The sequence below is a fragment of the Candoia aspera genome, chromosome 8, assembly GCF_035149785.1.
Source record: "Candoia aspera isolate rCanAsp1 chromosome 8, rCanAsp1.hap2, whole genome shotgun sequence".
In the NCBI taxonomy this organism is placed as follows: Eukaryota; Metazoa; Chordata; class Lepidosauria; order Squamata; family Boidae; genus Candoia; species Candoia aspera.
This window is the reverse complement of record NC_086160.1, coordinates 23,544,135-23,564,544: the sequence shown is the minus strand read 5'-3', so window position 1 is coordinate 23,564,544 and position 20,410 is coordinate 23,544,135. Positions and strand designations below refer to the sequence as shown.

At 37.6% G+C, this 20,410-nt stretch overlaps 2 protein-coding genes across 2 annotated transcripts in view; one reads left to right on the top strand and one right to left on the bottom strand.

Moving 5' to 3' along the window:
- The window catches only part of WWC2 (WW and C2 domain containing 2), a 142,580-nt gene extending 125,836 nt beyond the window's left edge, over nucleotides 1-16,744 (top strand). The window contains exons 19-23 of the mRNA XM_063310484.1: nucleotides 1,697-1,858; nucleotides 3,778-3,870; nucleotides 5,221-5,463; nucleotides 7,601-7,728; nucleotides 13,268-16,744. Of these exons, the coding sequence (XP_063166554.1) occupies nucleotides 1,697-1,858; nucleotides 3,778-3,870; nucleotides 5,221-5,463; nucleotides 7,601-7,728; nucleotides 13,268-13,334 (693 nt within the window). The 3' untranslated portion in view covers nucleotides 13,335-16,744. The remainder of the gene's footprint in view (nucleotides 1-1,696; nucleotides 1,859-3,777; nucleotides 3,871-5,220; nucleotides 5,464-7,600; nucleotides 7,729-13,267) is intronic.
- A 2,510-nt stretch (nucleotides 16,745-19,254) lies between these two features.
- LOC134502318 (putative claudin-24) lies at nucleotides 19,255-19,908 on the bottom strand. Its single transcript, XM_063310606.1, has one exon. It carries the CDS (start codon nucleotides 19,906-19,908, stop codon nucleotides 19,255-19,257), a length of 654 nt encoding a protein of 217 aa, XP_063166676.1.
- Nucleotides 19,909-20,410: the final 502 nt, after the last annotated feature.

Here is a 20,410-nt window from a genome sequence, read left to right as displayed (position 1 = left end):
TGGAACAGGGAAACCAGGGAACAGGGAAATTGGGTCTCCACTTCACAGTACCTACTTGGCAACTTTTGGCCAGTCACTCATCCAAATGAACACACAAACTTGTGGAGACAAAAGTAAGGGAAATCCTTATGTATATCATGTTAGACTCCCCAAGAAAAGATGGGTTGTAAATACAATATATAAAAATACATAAATAACCCAAAAATTACAGATACTGTTATATGCATTTGCAGATTTAATTAAATAAAATATCATTACTTAAGAATTCTTGAATTAGGTAACAGTTATAGTATTCCCTTAACAGTATTCCCTACCATGATGAAATTGATTAAGGATGCAACGATTCATATGTGAAGCTCCTGGTTGAGTTTTGTACCTTTCAATATCCATAGTTATAAATATAAATATATCTATAATTATAAATATTCCAAAAGTGGAAGACTCAAAGAACCAAAATCATTCAAAATATGAGACTAGAATGTTAATGGAAAGCTGCTGTAAATGCTAAGTTTGCTGCATTTTCCATGCAGCATTTTTATATTCTTAACACTGCAAAGTCTTTATACAGATTACTGTATATACACATGGACATAGCAAACAACTCAGAAAGTACTGTTTAGGAATAAGTAATGAAGTGGATTCTTTAAAGCTAGAATCCTAAACAATGCTATGTTGCATACTTAAGTATAACGGGTATTTTAGCAAGAAAGCTTAAATGTATATCATTTGACTTCCTTTGAAAATACATGGTTATTGATAGCTTCTTCTTGAAGTGATTTGATTAAGCATGTGCTCGCTCTGATCTTGAATTACATGAACATTAACAGAAGACATTGGATGCTGCTTCTACAATATAATGGAAAACACTTGAAAAGTTTAGAAGTCTAATTCAACACTTCAGATTAGTTTTGTCAAGCTGTTTCTTTGGGAAAGGCTATAGTCAAAGGTAGAGTTCAGGTATTCATAAAAAAGGTCCTACATTCAATCCATATGCAGCCTAGTGAAGATTTCTGCATGAAACCCTGGATAGCCATTGCCAGTTACACTAGTTGAAAACCCCAAAGCCCCAGCCAGCATGTCAATGGCAAGGGATGTTGGAAGTTGAGTTCAACAGCAGGAAGTCTATAGATGCCATGCTATGATGCTAAGCAAGAGAGTCCAGTTGCTTTCTATGTTTTTATGTTTATTTGTTAACAGCTATTTTTTTTCTCAGTAGTAATTTTCATCACTTCTGAATAAGACAATGACATTCCTAAAAGCACATGGTAATCACTACTTAAAGAAATCCAAGTTTTAGTTTTAAATGGACAAGAGATTTGTTTGTTTACAATGAACTCATTTTCAGAATCCTGAAAAGTTTTTTTCCAGTAGCAAACCCACAAACATCTAGAGTGAGGTTAGGGTAGGTCAGAAACTTTCAATAAGAAATATTATATGAATATATTGCTATAAAAAAGGTGCAATGTGTGGTGTTCTAGCCACTAAAATATACAATGTGTCCCAAATGAAAGAATCTCATTCTGTTCTTGTGGAGCACAAAATGCCTGTCTACTTTTTATTTTTTAAAAAGTTAATGTATTTTGAGCCTTGGTCTTTGGTCTGAATTTACCTTATCTGTGTCAAAACGGCATAAAAACAAACTTGGTAAAAAGGTTTTGGTTTTCAATATTAGAAATAATGTACAATATATCCACAGGTTGATAGGGAAACAAATACAGAAGATAGGACTGAGTGTGTAGCTATACGACCCAAGGACAAAGCCAGCCTGAAGTCGCAACAGCATCCCTTTGTCAGAAACAGCATGATAGTACGCTCGCAGACATTCTCTCCAGGCGAGCGGAACCAGTACATCTGTAGGGTAAGATAAAGAGTGTTCTCAGTGAACTCTTACTAACTAAAGACTCATTTAATTTCTTTGGCAGTGCCTCATTGCTGGCAGTGGGCCACCTCTGGAGAGCTTAGTGTCCATCTGTCAGCTGTGAGGCTATGGAAAATTATTGCTTTCACCTGTAAAATAATGTGGAACTTCTCAGCTATTTGGATGTGAGCATCGATCTCTTTGTATTAAGCTAGAATGAAGTTGCTGCAATTGACATTCCTTCACTCTTCCCCGCTTCCACTCAGTCACTTCCAAACACATGGTTTGAACAGAATGCTAAGGCATGAATTGTTTAACCATGATTTACTGAAGACAAATCACCATTGGCTGAGTTTGCACCATATGCTATGTTTAGTGGAATATATGAACCCAGTCGTTCTTTCTGAATAGTCATGTGTAGGATTGGCTTGCAGTTGCCTAAAATAATCTTTTTGGGTTTTTTTACTGTTGATACCCATTTTGGTACAAATATTTATACTCATTTTGCTGTTTTATGACAATTCTAGCAGCATGTAATGTTTGAATTATGACTTGCAACATGAAAATAGCACTTAGATTTAAGAATACTTTCTCAAAAGTATCCTTCTGGAAGAAGGTTCAACAGATCAGATTCTATCTGCTTCTTAATTTCATGATAAAATGAAGCATAAACTTCAAATAAAGTTGCTGTGTGTACGTGAAATCTGAAACAATATCATCACAAGAGAGGGATAAAGTATCAGAGACTATATACGTACTCTATGAGTCATCAAATCTGCCTTTCAGTATTTTCATTTATTTGTCCTTCAGTACAAGAGGTTCTTCATTGTGGTCTCTGAATCGTACCTATGGATATCTGGGTTTTCACAGTGCTCTTCTGAGAATTTTCTAAAGCTGAGAGAAACTTGTAGTGGGAAACTACCCTATCCTAAATTTGTGTGTGTGTGTGTGCACATGCATGTCTGCATGCACATGTATGTATATAGATGGAGTGTGTGTGTGTGTGTGTCTTCCATTATCCTTTCAGTTTATCTTTGACTGCAATAGTGGTACCCCTCCAGGAGTTTTTTGACACTGTAACAGCAAACTGTTCTCCTAATACACACATCTGCTTAAAGAAGAGCACATTACTGAAGCTTGTCTCTACTGCCAGGCTTTTACCAAGTAGAGCAGGAGGAACTGATCATTTCATGATCGGGCTTCATCGTGGAATGGAATCTTCCATCTAAACTCCCCAAATACCAGGATGATCGATCAATCTCAACAAAGACCTGTAAAAATCAAAAACCCAAATGTCAGTAGAAAATGAGAATCAAGGTCGATCACTTTGTATACTCCAATTTAATTCTAACTCAGGAACCCAGTCATGTCCATTGGTACAGATTTTCTATATGAACCTCCTGCCTCCTTTACTTGTGCTTTCATTTATTCAATAATGGAATCCTTGGTGTACAAAACCTCTTTTTCTTCTCAGATCACTCACACGAGTGGAAGAAGCAATTTGGGACTTACAGTATCTAGTATGTGTTCATGTCAATCAGTCCAAAAATAAAATCAGTCATGACAATACTCACTGCATATATTATCATCACGATCATCCTCCAGGGCCATGTCAATCCTAGTTTACACCCCTCCAACTAGGATGCCACATTTGTTGCCATTAGTAAAACAAAAACAATATTGTTAACAGAATTGCCTCATTAGCCAAAATCAAGGTGAACATTGTTTCTGTATATTCAGTTATTGATGGTTGAATTGTGAGCTTTTGTCAGTACTGCATTAGTTATTGTCTCTGATGCAAAACTATGGTCAAATCCAACAGAACATGTAGTAGTTATTTTTGCTAGTTTTAATATTAGTAGCTTTTTGTTTTATTTCTGCCCACTTTGTTTCAATTATTGTCTGTTCTGTTTTGACAGTTGAATAGAAGTGATAGTGATAGCTCAACACTGGCCAAAAAAACTCTCTTTGTGAGAAATTCCATAGAACGGCGGAGCTTGAGAGTTAAAAGGGTATGTGTTGTTTGACCATTTACTACTAATTTCTCTATATTTTTTTCAAATATTGTGCTATATAATAAAGGTTTGTTTGTAAACTTAACTGGTGTGCATGTTACATAAATAGGTATGTATGCACACACAGTCTCTTATTGAAGAAGTACTGTAGGTCATTATCCTGCCACTTCTCTTATTCCAAGATCTCATTCTGGTAAACAAGAAAAAAAAGGATTATTTTTTTAGAACAAGGAGTAGCAAATGTGTTTTGACACTGCATTTCCCCTTTTCTCATACCACAGAACTTTCATAGTAAAACTGGGCATCTACAGGATTTTTCCAGGGTAGGAGTGAAGCTGAAATTTAGGGTATGATCTTAACTTGTAGTTAGTGTGCCATTAAAGTATACATTTTAATTGTTCTTAAATGTGTACTATTGGATATTTTTTGGCAACCTTTTTCATAAATTTGACAATGCCACCTGATTTGTCAAGAAGATTATGGGATTTGGACATAGAAAGCTGCTGTGTACCAGTTCAGGTCTTGACAAATGGACAGACACCTTATTTTGGTCATTAACCAATAAAATACAGTTCAGATCTTTGTCCCTCTAGTTCAGTATTGTCTAAACTTCCTCCCCAGAGATATACTATAGATTGGAATCTTTCCCAGCCCTACCTGAAGAGATTAAGGATTAAATCTGAGACTTCCTGCATGCAAAGCAAAGACTCTACAACTGAATATAACTCTTTCAAATTAGAAATTTATCATAGCAGTCTGTGGCAAATGCTTTTTAATTTAATTTAATATTTCAAATTTGAGGCCACCTGACTCCACTGCAACTCTGGGCAGCTTATAATTAAAAGAGAATTATAAAGAAAGCTACATACGGTATGTCAAAGAAAGTGGGGAAGGGGAGAAATGAATATACTTGACCAGAATTTTACTTTCACATTGTTCATCAGACACTTTATTCATCAGCTAACAAATTTATACTGACACTACTCTTAGAACTGTGTTTTGTTCCTGGAACTGTGAATGTTATGTCTGCTTACAAATTTAATTAAAAAAAAATATGGTTTCAGATAGTGTCAGAGAACAGGCCTATCATTTCTAGGAGTTCTAGTGACATAGGATATAAAATTGTATTACAGATTGTTATAAGAATTCGAAAACACTCCAGTTCCATAAAGACAACTGCAGAATAGAGGCTCCTTAGAATTTAGTCAGATACAACTACATATGTATAAAAATAGTAACTTGGTGCCCATAGCAAATGTATTATGTTTCACATGGGTATTGGGCTGTTTTCATGCAGGGCATGTATTACATTATATTCTTATTTTCTGGAATTCCTGACAACTGTAGCCTACTTGCCAGTCCAACCTGCGAAGAGCAACGCGAGAACGCCTGGTCCGTACTTCTCTTGACTTGGAGCTAGATCTTCAGGCTTCCCGGACCCGACAGAGTCGCCTGAATGATGAACTACAGACACTTCGTGCTCTTAGGCAGAAGTTAGAAGAGATGAAAGCAAAAGGGCAGACAGAACTTCCTCCGTGTGTTTTTGAGGATGAAAGATTCCAAAAGCTTTTGAAGGAAGCTGAAAAAGAGGTATGAACATGAACTAAATAAAAAAGAAGCAAATGTATGATGTTTTAGCATCTGCATGTGCAGTTTTGAAATTCCATGTGTTCAAATGAGATTGAAATGCTCAGAATGAATACAATCTCTATATCATGGGTATTATTATTATTATTATTATTATTATTATTATTATTATTACGACCAAATACTAATTTACATGGTGTTTCGGTGGTTTTAAATGTTCAGATCTCAGTGGCTTGTTGTTCTAGATGAGTCCAAGCAACTGGTTTAATGTGCTAAACTGTTTTTTCCACTGCATATAGCCTTAGTGGGTTTTTTGCTGAGACCTTTCCTATTTTTCCTAATACGTGATGCTACTTCAGAACGTATCAGTATAGTTCAAATTATTGATCCCAATATTCATGATGGTGATTTAATCCAATTTAGTAATTAAATGCCCTTGGATGTCAATAAACACAGAATTGCCTTGGGAAGATTAGTTTTAGATGTAAAAGGGACTCAGGAGGTTTCTGTTTTTAACCAAGAGGATAGCTACTTTTGGGGGGGGGGTTCATTTCCATTCTGCCTTTAAGAAACTGCTAGTTTTTTAAAAAAAAATAAGAATTTGGCAGAGCTGTTTGTAAGACTGCTGCCTTGGAGCTAGATATAGAAAGATCATGTTGCCTCAAATTTGGAAAAGCCAAATAATTAAAGCTGGGGTTTTTATTAAACAACTTTCTGCTGCTATAAATGACTAAATATCTACAAAACTCACAGCACTTTTTAGATTCCAAAAGATTTTAATTATAACCAAACTCACATCATCCTATGCTGGCTAAGGCTTGCTTAATGAAAGATATGCCTTTCTGGCAAGAAAAGGAATATATAAAATTTTGCTGATATAACTAAAATGAGTTTGACATATAGGAGATCCAGGATATGCCTCTATCTTCCATACTCAATATTTTTAAAAGTGTCCTTTTTTTCCTCCCTTACTCACATCTTAAAACTAGATTGGGTTTTTGTTTGTTTGATTGTTTAGCCAAAATTTTACACTGCCCCATGCCAGACTGACTCTGGGCAGAAACAAGTACAGAAAAAATAATTCACTGAAAAGAGTCCATCAGTATGAGATTATTCCTAAACCACACTGATGGTCCCCTTGATCATCCTATGCCAAAGGCGCAGTGAAATAGGATTGTTTTCACATGTTGTAAAAAACCAGGAAAATAGAGCCTCATGACCCTATGGCAGAAGCAAGTTCCATAATGGGGGGGCTACTGTAGAAAAGACCTGTTGTCTCATCCACACCCCATTTACCTAATGAGATGAGGAGTCTCTCTCTTTCTGAATGACTAGACCAGGTTGGAGATGCACACGCTACCTCTGCAACATCTGTTTTTAATGTTTTCATGGTCGGGAACTGCTCTGAATAGTTCGAAAGCATTCCTATGGTGCCCTCTTCAGTTGTAATATGTTTACAGAAGCAGGCCTACCCTGGACATACTGTAGCTCTTAAAATGCAAAAGTCAGTAAACACTTTTAAGGGTTTACTATACTAATATGAAAAGTTAAAGGGGGTATTAAAGCAGTGGGATACTTTATTAACACAACTGGAGAGCATTTAACAAAACTAATCATCACAGGAAGCAGATACATGAAATATAATTTAGATTGTTGTGTTATATATTTTTAATTCTCAGAAGAGCTTTTAAACCCTTGGCTAAAGACGGATTATAAAATTCCAGCTGTATTTGTTTCTTAGCTCATCTGAAGGGTAATTAGATAGCTTATTGGGTATGCAAAGCCACTTTGGCATGCAAGATTTTGTGTGACCTGGTCTCTTCTTTAGTTAATCCTTCACGTGTCCTCATAGGAAGGGATATCATGCAAATGGAGCTTCTGTTTGGGACATCACTTTCTGGTGTACAAACATTAGCACATGGATTACAGTCCCATTAAGAAACTGTCAATAATTAGGTAGAGCTTTTTGTTCACTCAGCATCTTCATTAAATCAGCGCAAAGTCATTTGAATTGCAATGCCAAAATACTTTCCTTTTATTTGTGCTGAAGATTGTTTTGCAAGATGCTGTTTTCCAGCTTCCTTAAGTCCTCTACCATATTGCCACTTATTACATGTTGGTTGTAATTTTTTTCCACTAGGCTGAACAATCAAAGGAGAAAAAGAAACAGGGGTTAAACGCAGAAAAACTCATGAGGAAAGCTTCAAAAGATGTGTGCCGATTACGAGAACAAAGCCAGAAAGTGCCACTACAGGTGCAGTCTTTCAGGTGAAGAGAATTTGTATCTTTCTGAGCTCTGTAAAAATATTCAGCAATTTCTACATTGACTTTTTCAGTTTCAGTATACAGTATATAGTTCTAGGATAAGATGGCGCTGTAGCCTTAATTCAGGGAAACATATTTTACGATTCATAGTTGCATACAGCTTTCCCACATCTATGAGTATGGTCCCAGGATTCTTCCAAAAGTTTGTGGCCAAATTATAATTTTAAATGTGACAGTATTAGACACATATGGAGCAGTTTTTGTCTTGGCTCTACCCATTTTTTGAAATGTGGTCCAAATGAATGCTTAGTCCTAAAATAAATTGGAACATATATAGCATATTCTTTTTCTGCCGAAGAAGAAGGAGAAGGAGAAAAGTAGCAGCAGCAGCAGCAGCAGTACTGCTGGTGGTTGTGGTATATGAATTACATTTCAGTAATTAGAGGTGGAAATCGTGTGAAGCAATTACATGTTATTCACACTTGGACTGAACTCCAGCTCTGACGGTTATAGCAAAGGTATAAATAGTCTACGGTAAATCCTCACCACAGTTTCAGCCATTACAAGACAAATTAATTTAAATGTTCTGAGGTAGACAAAGTCAAGATTTAGCTTTGTGGTCCCCTTGACCAAAAATAACTCTTCGGGTAAAAAACTATTTTTTTTCAATAACAAGTAAAATATACTTGTTTTTACATCTGTTGTCCATTAAAAATAAGTTTTCTTGAAATATTTATAGAGTGGGCAATGGATTATATCAGGTCTGGTATATGAATGTGATAATTTCAATAGTACGTTTTTCCTAAGTAATTCACCTGGCTAGAAACACACTGATGAAGTAGTGCTTATAGTTCAAATTAAAATCATGGCCATTTTGGTTATTGAAAAACTTCCCTGACTTCATGCTCACCCACAGTAAATAGTTTTACTCACAGCCTCCTTGACCCAGCCCCAAGGCAGCTGAATAATTGTTAAGAAATGGCATAACAATGGATCTTCCATCTTACAGCCACCCTGCTGCTGAGGCAGGCTGGAGTCAGATCAAAGTAATTTGGCAGGAAAGTAGTATTTTCCATCAGAAAACAGAAGAAGAGCTAAATGAACATCTTATGTCAGGTAGAGGAGTCTTCAGAAGGTCAGTGACCTGCAGTTGGCCTACTGCAGGACTGTTCCTTCCCATCTGACCATGCGGCTCAGTGTATCCGTGGCCATTTCTGCTTTGGCAGCTACAGAGAACAGAAGAGTTGGGGTGTTTTGGTTTTTGTTTGTCTCAAGAAATACTGGCCTTGTATAAGTCCTTCCATGAGGTCGCTAGTCCTGTTGGTAAGCTCCAGCTGGGGAATATTCCACTGTTTGGTCATTTTCCCACACAGAATTTGATCTGGTTGTCACCCTGAAAACAAAAGGTGGGATCAGGTCATTGCATTCATCTGTATCACAGTGATTGACTGCTGCCAGAATTAACCCAGCAAATGTACCTAAGGGGAGTGACAACTGTAAACCATATAAGCAGTAGTGACCACACAAGTCCACTCTTAAAAACAAACCTTGAAGCAGCACACAGTCTAGAACCAAGCTTCAGGTCTCCAAGGGACCAAGCACAGCTGAGAAGTTGTATGAGTATAGTCAGGTACCTGTCACCAAGTTTATTACTTGGCTGGTGTATAAATTGGGGTCTGTTGATTTGATGTGCGGACCTACTCTTCACCTGGCTATGGTTCCAAGGTGCTCAGAATTAGCAGTTGGTAATTGCACAATCTGTTGCTTTCACTACTCCCCAGTTCAGCAGCAGAGCTACAGTTCTCATCCCTGAAACACAGTAAGAGGAATGGTGTGGGAGCAACATTGTGCAGAACAAGATATTTTCCTCCCATCTTCAGGATGGGAGGAAAACACATCAATTGAACTAGGAGGGGGAGTTGGGAATGACCCCTAAGTTTTCAGTGAATCAACAGATTCAATATAGTTATTTCTCTTATTTCTTGGGGCCATTTGGAATGGACTCACTACCCCCAGTCTTTCCTGTTCTTTTCCCCATTAGGATTTCCTTACATCCTCAAAATGTCTCAGCTATAAGGAGTGCTTTAGAACGATCGTTTCACAGAACTGAAGAGTCCCTTAGTCAAGTGGAGAAATGAGTCACAGGCTCTAAAGTGACTAGGACTCAGCATCCCATCCACTGCATACAGTCCCCCCAGCAACCCAAAGTTACATTGCAAAATTCAATGGCAAACTAGACAATTTTCATCTGCATGATTTTGTTGGTTTTTTCCCCTCAAAAATAATGGTGAGTAAGAGTCCTCTGCAAGGCAAATTGCTCCCATTTTCACATTTGGAGTGTTTTAAATGTGAAAATGGGAGCAATTTGCCTTGGAGAGGTCCAAAATTCAGCCATTCTGCTGCTGAATTTCAGCACATGATTTCAGGCTGTTTGGTAGGAGAAGTTAGTGGCATTTTAAAGATGGAAAGAAGGAACAATGTACCTCCAGAATCCTCCTATTCCTTTCCTCAAAAACCTTGAAGAATGGGCCAAACTTCAAGTCAGCTACTACTCGATGTCACCTACTTCTAGTTGCCTCCTTCTATTCTAGGAAAGTTGCCAACACCTGCAATAGGTGGATCCAGACAGAGAGCCCAAGTAGGTAAAGTAATATATTATTTGGAACTCAGCTAGCCTTTAGCCAAGACCACAGCCAAAGGCAAATGTGGTAGGAAAATCATTCATTCATTCATTCATTCATTCATTCATTCATTCATTCATTCATTCATCAGATTTATAGGACTACCTGACTCCGTATTGGACTCTGGGCAGCATACAACACTAAAAGGTCCCATCAGGTGACATTATTTAATTGTTGAGATCAGAGCATGCCAACTGTCCAATTGTACAAGACAGGCCCTAACTATCAGAGATGGCCAGTTCCTCACATAGTAAGGCCTGTGCCATGAACAAATTTGTAGCTGGTAATTAGCATCTTGAACTGCACCCAGAAGCTAACTGGGAACCAGTGCAATTCATGGAACAGCAATGTTACATGGGTATACTATGGCATCCCATTACTACCCATGCCACTTCTCCAGTGGCACTCTAGGCATCTCTTCTGGTGCTTTACCTCTTGGAGCTCCTCAGAACTCAAGGGATTCAGAGGTTATATAGGAGCAATCCAATATAGCCGATCCAAGGCCTTGCCAAATGCCCATATACAAACTGCCCACCAGTTCCTCAAGAAAACCCCCAAGCTCCAGATCCATTAGTCACTTGGGGCAAACTGATCTAACATATCCTACCTCCCTGCAGAGCAGGCAGTACCAGCAAGCCATAAAGCAATCAGAGAGTGACCCAGCTATGGCAAAGGACTGGTGATGATGTCCACCATTACCAGATCACATTGCAGTTATTTGAGACAAAAATAAAATAGATCTAATATGTAACCTCCAGTGTGTCAGGCTCACAGTTGGTGCCAGATTCAAAACCCAGATGGGGTTGGTGTAATTGAGACCTGAATCCTGACTGAAAGGGGTCTAAGTAATCCATTTCATCCACAGCCCATTGAAGCTGCAGTGCAACCACCTTCTCCGCAACCTTTCCTAAAAAGGGAAAGTTGGAAACTGGACGAAAGCTATCCAGACTGGTAGGGACAAGTGATGGCCCCTTGAACAGGGGGTGCACCACTGCCTCCTTAAGAGCCAACAGAACTACCCCCTTCCTCAAAGAAGAATTAACAACCACCCAAACCCAATCACACATCCCCTCCTGGGCAGCCTGACCAACCAGGAAGGGCATGGACCTAATATAAAGGTGGCTGAACTAACAGCTGCAAGAACCCTGTCTACTTCCTCAGGTTCAACAGGATCAAACTACTCCCAGATAACCATGCAAGACTTATCCCCAGTAGCCATCACTGGCTCTGTTTCAAAGCTGGAGTCCAACACAGAGCAAATCCAAGTGACTTTATCTGTCAGATGCTGTCCTAACAGTCAGGAACCACGCTGAGACAAGGAATAGGTCTCTAGTGTTTTATTACTGCTACATTAGACAGAAAATCCTAACAAACTGAAGAAGCATGGGAAAAACCCAGACAGATAAACCCCAAAAGTTAAGGCGGGTCTGATCTGTGTCTCTTTGAATGGCTGCTTAACTCCTCAGTACTACGCATGCGTTTTCCCCCCTGGATAGGGGCCCCCTCCTGCTCACCATCAGTACTCATGACAGATGCCTGGCACAGCGGTCATGTACGCAAACTGTGGAATTGCTCACTCCAAGGAGGATCCAGGTTACCCTAAATTCTTCTGCCCATTACAGCCTTAATGCTACTGCCTGCCTCTCCTTTCCCCCAACTCCACTCTTTGTCAACCCCACCCTTCCAGGCCAAGGAACCCATTTAACTACTGTTATTCCCCACCATAGATCCCAGCAACTGTCCTCAATTGCTTTTGCTCTCTAGCACGTGGTGATCAGAGAAGCTAGCCCCACCATCCCCTTCTACATCTGCATGCCATTTTCTTCCCTCCTGGGTCTCCAACAAGCCCTGTCCCAAGTGGGTGGCCAGTCCCTCCCCAGTTTCCAACAACCCCAGTCTGCACACAGGAGAAAGCCTAGTAAGGCAACTCCAGTGAATAGGAGCCTGGGCCAGGTCCCAGACAGCAAAATACCTGAGCAGCAGCAGGGCTTAGCTCAGTGCCTCAACATGACTCCAGTCCAATTGCCCCAGCTCTCCACAGCTACACTTCATGTCCCCATTCTGTACTGCTCCTTGCTGGAAAAATGGAGCACGGGTACCAAGGAGCTTAGTGGCATTGCTGCACAGGCTCTACTCTGCTTTCCCAGATAAAGGTAGGCACTCTAGCCAAATCTTCTCACCATCATTACCAACTAGCACAAACAGGAACCAGGTGCTGGTTAAGGGAGACAAGGACCAATCCCCCACTACATTCCAAATGCTACCCAAGTGTTTAACAGGATCCAAATGGGGTGACTAATGAAGCTGACTCTGCTGGGCTGCAAGTCTCATTGCACCAGCCTCCATGTTGGCTCCCTGGTTACCAAGTGCCTCCTGCCTCCACCACCTCCACTTCCTTGGAGTGCAACACACTCACAGCCAGCCTCTCATCCTTTTCATCCTTCACCCTACAAAACAGACTTAAATCTCCAAAACAAATCCCAGCTCTTGGTGTGTCATCAGCACTTATACTATTCCAGGCACCATGTTGTCTGGGTAAGGGAGATTATGGAAGCCCTTGATAGAAGAAGGGCAAATTGTGTCTCCCATAACTTTCTAAACCAGTAAAGTGGGCTATCACAAAAATGAATATGTTTACGGGAGCATCCTTTGAGCACTGCCCTCCTTGAACTCAATTAAATTGTATTTCTAATCAGTGTATGTTAAAAGCTGAAGGATTTGCTATACAATGCTTTGATGGTGCTTTGATGCAGATCTGTCATTTGGTTCTTCATTCTTTTATCTTCTAGAGTTGAAATCCATTACGATATGTTGTTCTATATTTAAATGCATTTTTATTTCCCCTTATATTTATTTTTAAGGGAGAAGATGGCATACTTCACAAGAGCGAAAATAAGCATACCAGCTCTACCAGCTGATGATGTCTAACAATATTTTGCATCGCAAGGTGTTTTTCATTTTTTAAGTAAATGCTTTTATATTATTGTTCTACAGTCTTTTAAAGAGATATTTTTTGCGTTCAACCTTAGATACTGTTTATAAAAATACGGTGCATTATGCTCTAATGTAACATTTCAAAAGTAAAAACTCCTCCCATTATCTTTTCTCTAGAAATCCAAAGTAGAATGCATTTGGTACACTGATGATGCTAATTTTGTACAGTTTGTATATGTATTACAGATATGCTACTATTCTGTAAATACGGATGTAAGAACAAAGGTAATGCCTAGTATGTATATCCTATTGAACTGCGCTGCTGCTCTGTATCATGAAATACGTTCAACAGGAGGTTTCATTTCACTGTTTTTTTTTCCACAAGACAGACTGTGAAAATGGCTGTTGAGCCATGCAATAGGTTTTGAAAAAAGAGTAGTAGTAGTAGTAGTAGTAGTAGTAGTAGTAGGGTGTGTACATAGCTTTCAGGAAATGTGAGTCCTCTTCCATACCAGCAGGTCTGTCTCGTGCAAACAGGTGCTGTTTAAATTTCTGCTGTCTACATTGGAACTTTCAACTTAGCCAAAAGGGTTTTTCCTTTCTACCTTTTTTGAGTGAAGGAAGAGGCCTAGGATACTAAGCTGGAAGAATATACTTTTTGAATGTACTGAAACTTGGGGCTGTATTTGAATTTTCAAGTCTCACTGTATCTTGGAGCTTGGACAAAACATGGGGCAAGTATGTAACCCCACAAGGGTTAAAACTGAAAATACCCAAATAGAAGCTGTTTTCCGAAAATGGACTCAGATTCACATGCAGAGTATTTTAAACCTGAGTACTCAAAGAATGAAAGTTAAAACAGACATGTAAATACAACCAGTAAGAGGTTATTAAAATAGTTACATTCATAGAGCCCAAAAAGACCCATTTTCACAAGAATTGTTCTTAAGAAATGCATTGATCTAAAGAAGTGTTTCTCAACCTGGGCAACTGTAAGATGTGTGGAGTTCAACTCCCAGAATTCCCCAGCCAGCTTGCTGCAGAATTCTGGGAGTTGAACTCCACACATCTTTAAGTTGCCAAGGTTGAGAAACATTAATTTAAGCACCCATTGTATATTATTGTTATAGAGATTTCTTTTAAGAAAACCTGATAATAAGGAGCACTTAAAATGATATTAGTAGGGTTAAGATTAAATAGACCATGTAAGTTGTTTCCTAAATTAATTGTGGCACAATAAGGATTAAACATGATCAATAATCTTAGATCGTTTAAACAGCAGCATGTTTAGATACAGGATGAAAGACAGTATGAATGCATGTATCACAATTTGAATTGGAAACCATTTTTCAGGTTATTCTCCAAAGTAACCTTCTGTATACAAGCTTACATTAGGCTGTGCAAAGTATTTGAAGAGGTGCTTCGCAAAGCATGTTGGCCCAAATAAAATCTCACCCCCATCCTCAAACCACTGAGGACGCTACATCTTCCAGAAGGCTCAAGTTGGAGAAGGCTGCTTGTTCAGTCATCCTTCTACAGTATGTAGGAGCTGCTTTACCAGCTGTCCCCGGGGTTTCCGTCCATGTATGTACATGTGCAGAGTCTATGAACGTCTTTAAAGCCTAGAAAACCTGCCAAAACTTCTGAAGGATCACTTCAAGGAGGTTTGCTTCATTCACCTCATCATTGGGTTTTGCATAGCCCTAGTACAGACACAGGTTTTCTTGGCAGTCCCTTGGTAATTCTCATCTGATAACCAGGCACTGATTAGTTCTGATGTCATCATCATGGAACACACAGTGAATGGCACTTTGTTTCAGCTGTGATGTCACAAGTTTTGCAGATCAGACCAGAGCAAGGCATCTAATTGCTAAGAAGGGATTGAAGAGCTAATAGTGTAAAGATTTTGCTAAATTAAATCTGCATGCCATATTCCCCACTGAATAAAGTAGAACTTCTGAGTATGCATTTGTAGGATCAGGCTTTTTAAACAATGTAAATATTGCTTCCAGCCTATGGAATTTCAGATAATGAGAGCATGTAAGTTGTTTAGGCAGTTTTAAAGCCATTTGATGAAAGTACAAAAAAAATGACATGTTTTTCTGTATGTGTTACATATTTACAAACACACACACAAAAGCCCACTGAGGAAACAAAAAGGCTTCTACTAATTGCATACTTGTTCATTTTGCAACATAATTGTATATTAACATGCTGTATTTTATTTTCCAAGGATATAATAGTCTTGTTGAAAGATTAGGAGAACATTTACAGTATGTTCATTGCCATCCTTAGAATTACAGGAGGAAATAAATTATTGTGTCTTAATTTATTTTTGTAAATCTCCCAAAGGGTTCTATTATTATGCACAACTATGTGTAATTATTCAGATCTTTTCAACATTACTTCTAACTTGGAGGTAGGAAACTAATTGTGCTTAATATTTTATGGGTACCCCTCTTTTTTTAACCCATGTTTTAGAAGTGAACTGAACAGATACATGCCATTTATTCTGTCAAGGTCAATGTCTAAAAGCTGAAGTCGCAAAGTTATTTAATATAGAAATGAAGGCTGACTGTTTCAGCTTCTCAGTTTGACAATATAATAATGTTTAGAATGATGTATAGAGTTGTATCTTGTGATTTATTTATTTTTAGTCTTATTTATGTACTGCTTAATATAGTTCGGTTCTGCACATTTAAATTTGCGTGTTAAAGAAAGCTACTGTGCAAACTGTTTTATGCACACGTACAAATACACCTCCCGCTTTCTCTTCTGAATGTACACTAACAGTGTTCAGAGGGAAACAAAAGGAGTAAGAATATTTGCAAGAATAATTTTGTTGGCTGTTTGTAAAAAAGATCTTCCATCCATGCATTTTTTCACGTGCTAAATTGCAGCAATCTCAACTAATTCTTAGGAATACATTTTGAAATCCTGGAAGTTTTATACAAAGTCTGTTTAGAGTTTTGAAACAACTTTGAAAACCGTGATAATGGACAAATACCAGTCAAGTGTCATGCTACACAGATATCACTTTTATCGTAAGAGCTACCTATCAGATAATAGATCAGGTGTAATTATATCTTGATTGCCATTACTTCAGTACAATTTTGTACTGTTTATCATATTCTAAGTATTCCAAGTATTATACAATATTGCTTAGCCAAATGAACGAAGTATAGCAAATCTTTTATTGGATGAAAATAAAATTTCAATTTTTTACACTGATGTTATATTTAAGTATTAAGTGCTCAGAACTGAACTAAATATTTAATCAGGTTATATCATAAATGTCTTTCTATCCTAATATTGTCTGTATATGTACACATCACCTAGATTAACCTTTGTCTCTGCACTTTCCAGTTGTTTCAATGATTTGGAAAAATACAGTTTTTTAACAGCATTTTTTGCATGCTTGTATTCTTTACAAATACCAGCTAAATCAAGTGTATGTGATTTGATCCACTAATGAGTAATGCTTGGGTGGTTTATTGAGTAACAATAATTATGTAAGCTGTACTTTGTACTTATAAATGAGGTCCTACACAAACCATAATCCATGGCAGTGCCCCCCCTCTATATATGTGTGTGTGTGTGTGTGTGTGTATGTATGTGTGTGTGTGTGTATGTATGTGTGTGTGTATGTATGTATGTATGTGTGTTGTGTGTGTGTGTATATATATATATATATATATATATATATATATATATGATAGTATCAGTACAAACCAAGATCAAAACTGACTGGATCTGAAACTCAGAAATGCAGTAAGTTCATGCTCTGTTTTCATTGTATATCACTGAATAAAGTTCTCCATGGGCACTGAGGACATCCATCCCTATTTCCAGAATGGGAAATCTATTCAACCCTTGTAATGAAAGAGAACTCTTTTTTAAAAATCATCTTATGACACTGGAAGTCTGGACACTTCCAATATTAATAGAAATGTATGTGATAGATAAGGTAATAATTTCTTAAGTCTGTTTATATAATACATCAAAATGTGTCTATGTAACCAATTTTACAAATCAAACTACATAAATATAGATTATACTAAAAAGTAATACATGTAATTTTCATCCTAAATTTAATTTAAATATACTTGGTAGATTTTTTTAAAGTTTAAAATGGTTTAGCTATTATCAAAACACTAGCTCTTCCATGCATTTATTCTGTCACCTAACAAAGAATTATGATCAATTCTGGGCAAAGAAGTAGAAATCTACTGGTAACCAATAAATAGTGTATTCTCATATTCCCACCTGGCAGCAGTCTTTTGAGTAGCTTCCTATCAAATTTCAACAGTGGGAATACTTCAGAGCAACAGAGCACATCAAACTTGATGTTTACACAAGTAGCACTTTTTGTGGCTTTTTTTCTTGATGTTCTGACCTCAGACAACTGTCCATCTGTGAAGGGTATTAAAATTCTTTAAACCCTGAGCTCTTCAGGCAAAGCTAAAGGAAAACAAAATACATTTTACATTATGCACCTTCATTTCCTTCTTGCACTACCTATGTAGCTTTCCAGAGCACCTTTCTTCATTTCATAAAAAAGTAAAGTTAGTCTATTCTAGCCTTGTAAGCTATTTAACAAATTTAACAAGATTTTCCTATAAAATAACATTAATATTTCTGTTAAGCAATATAATCAGAGTATGCAAGTTGTAGCATTTGTGAATATACTGATAGAGTTTTTGCTGGGGATCAGTGAAGTGTTGTGTTATTACTACCTGTAAATAGGTACTAATGTTCTCAGCTTAGATTATTTGTTCTTTCTCTCGCTAGAGAAAGAAAAATGGCAAATGTGATTTCAGAAGGATTAGACCCATCAGATCCATTCTCCACTGAAACTACAGTTCAAACATTAATATTTTATCTCTATATAGGACACATTTGTCAATCCCTTACTTGGATAGATTCAACTACATAACTGAATTCAAATTTATTCAGAAGCAAATCCACAGAGTTCAATGTTTGCTTCCAGATAAGTACAATTATAATAGTTAACACTCTAAGTTTGCAAATTCAATTATGTAACTTGGAGCTGCTTAATAAAAGACATTACATATTATAAATGGATGGCACACAAGCAATCCAGTTTTTTAAAGATGTAAACAAAAAATGCTGCCATCACACAGTAAAATGAATGCAGTCTTTCTTGGATTTTAGGAAGTACAGTATATTGTGATTATACATAGTTAATGCTCAAATATCAACACAGAGAACAACAGAACTGATTATTTACAATAGCAGTATTTCATATCTAATTAAAATATTTTTGTTGCTACTACCTTGTATCTTAAAAATAGAGTCAACATCATCCCAATAGTGAAAAAACCTTTGTTTTCCATGCTTTAAGACGAGTCCCTAGTCCTGTAGATACCACTGAAACCTTTTAACCAGTATTGCTATTTGAAGGTTTATTTGAAATTTTTCCCACTTATTTAAATTCATAGCAGAAGCTTTAAACAAGGACAGTCTTTGAATTTTAAGACAGTAGAGAAACAAAAAACAATCGGTCCTGAAAATCAGTTACTAGATTTAGCAGTGTATAATTGTGTAATATGAGGATTCATATTTTCTTATGTCTTATTTGAACTTTGGATATTTTTGTTTTTACAGTACATTTAAGTTGAAGTAGACAAAAATACATGATGATGTTTCCTACAGTCATTTTAATCTATACTTTCTACTCTTACTGTGAAGCCAGCACTTTCAGCCTTGTAATAAGAAGGATAAAACATCACTCTTGAAATAAAAAGTTCAGGAAAAAAATTAGAAACTCAAGTGTAATTAATTGAGAAGGAACAAAGTATCCTTTGAATCTTAATTGGAATAAGGTTCTGTGCACCATGTTTAAGTGCATGAAATGAAAAATAAGCTTTCCTGTGTCTCTCAGACTCAGACTTCAGGGTCTGCTGTTACTTTCCAAGTGTGGACAAGCATCTAGCACATCTGCCACTGTATAATGGACCGAGGACGATTGAGCATCAACAGAACAGACGCTGCAATTTAGCAGTGAGCCTCCAACAATGAGACAAAATCCAGCAAACCAGCCTATAAACAGCGCTTCTCCAAAGTCCCACCTGGGAACGATGTCTGGAATAGTTTCATCCCAAAATTCCTGCACAATGGTATGAGCAACCCAAGACACTGGGACTAAGGCTGTAGCTCCTGATATCCAGCAGCATATTCCTCCCAGCAGCAATAACCGCTTCTTTAGATCCCGTTGTTGTTCACCAATCTTTAAGCAATCCAATCCAAAACTTGAGAGTAAGAGACCAGAAAGTCCTAATCCATTGGATATGAACATCAGAATCCTAGAAATTCTGAGCTCGGGGGATAAAGCTAAAAAAGAGTCAAATTCTTTGCACTGCATTCCCCCTTCTTCTTGAACTACACAGGCTTGCCAGAGTCCCATTGTCCAGATCTCCAATTCATTCAACTCTAAGTTGAGATTTTTCCACTGAGGTAAATAAGTAGTGAGGCAGGATAACACCCATCCCAACAGGCAAAATAAAATCCCTGCTAACTGCATTATGGTTCGGTTCACTAAAGCCATTGTAAAGGATGCAATTGGCTGGCTGGAAAACCTTTTGGCCAGGTTTATTGGAACTACGACTTTATATAGTGGCTGCAACTCAGATGATGGTTGCTCTTTGCTGTCCTGAATATAAGCTTTAGCTATTAACCCTTTTAGAACTCTGAAACGTGTTTTTGTTCTTCCTGAATATAATGTTTCTTGCAAAGGACGAAGGACTCTGCTTAACCATGAGCTGGGTTTTGTGATAAGGATTTGATCTGTTACCTTCCAATTTGCTTGGTAAAATTATATCCCAATGCCTGATGATTGCAAGTCTGAGGATGAACAAAGAACGCTCTATGACCCCTCACCTAAAAAAAAACAACAGAAATCTTTGTGCTTCAATACGGATTAATTAGATTTTAAGTGGTGATAAAAAAAACAGCTCTGTCTGCAACAGGACTTCATTGTAATAGCTAAATTTGAGATTTCAGGGCTTCAAATCAAGGCCTTGTACAGAAAGGCATCCTTTTTTTATCAT

Coding starts and splice junctions, on each gene's coding strand:
- LOC134502318 (XM_063310606.1), bottom strand. CDS start 19,908: ATGGCTTTAGTGAACCGAACCATAATGCAGTTAGCAGGGATTTTATTT.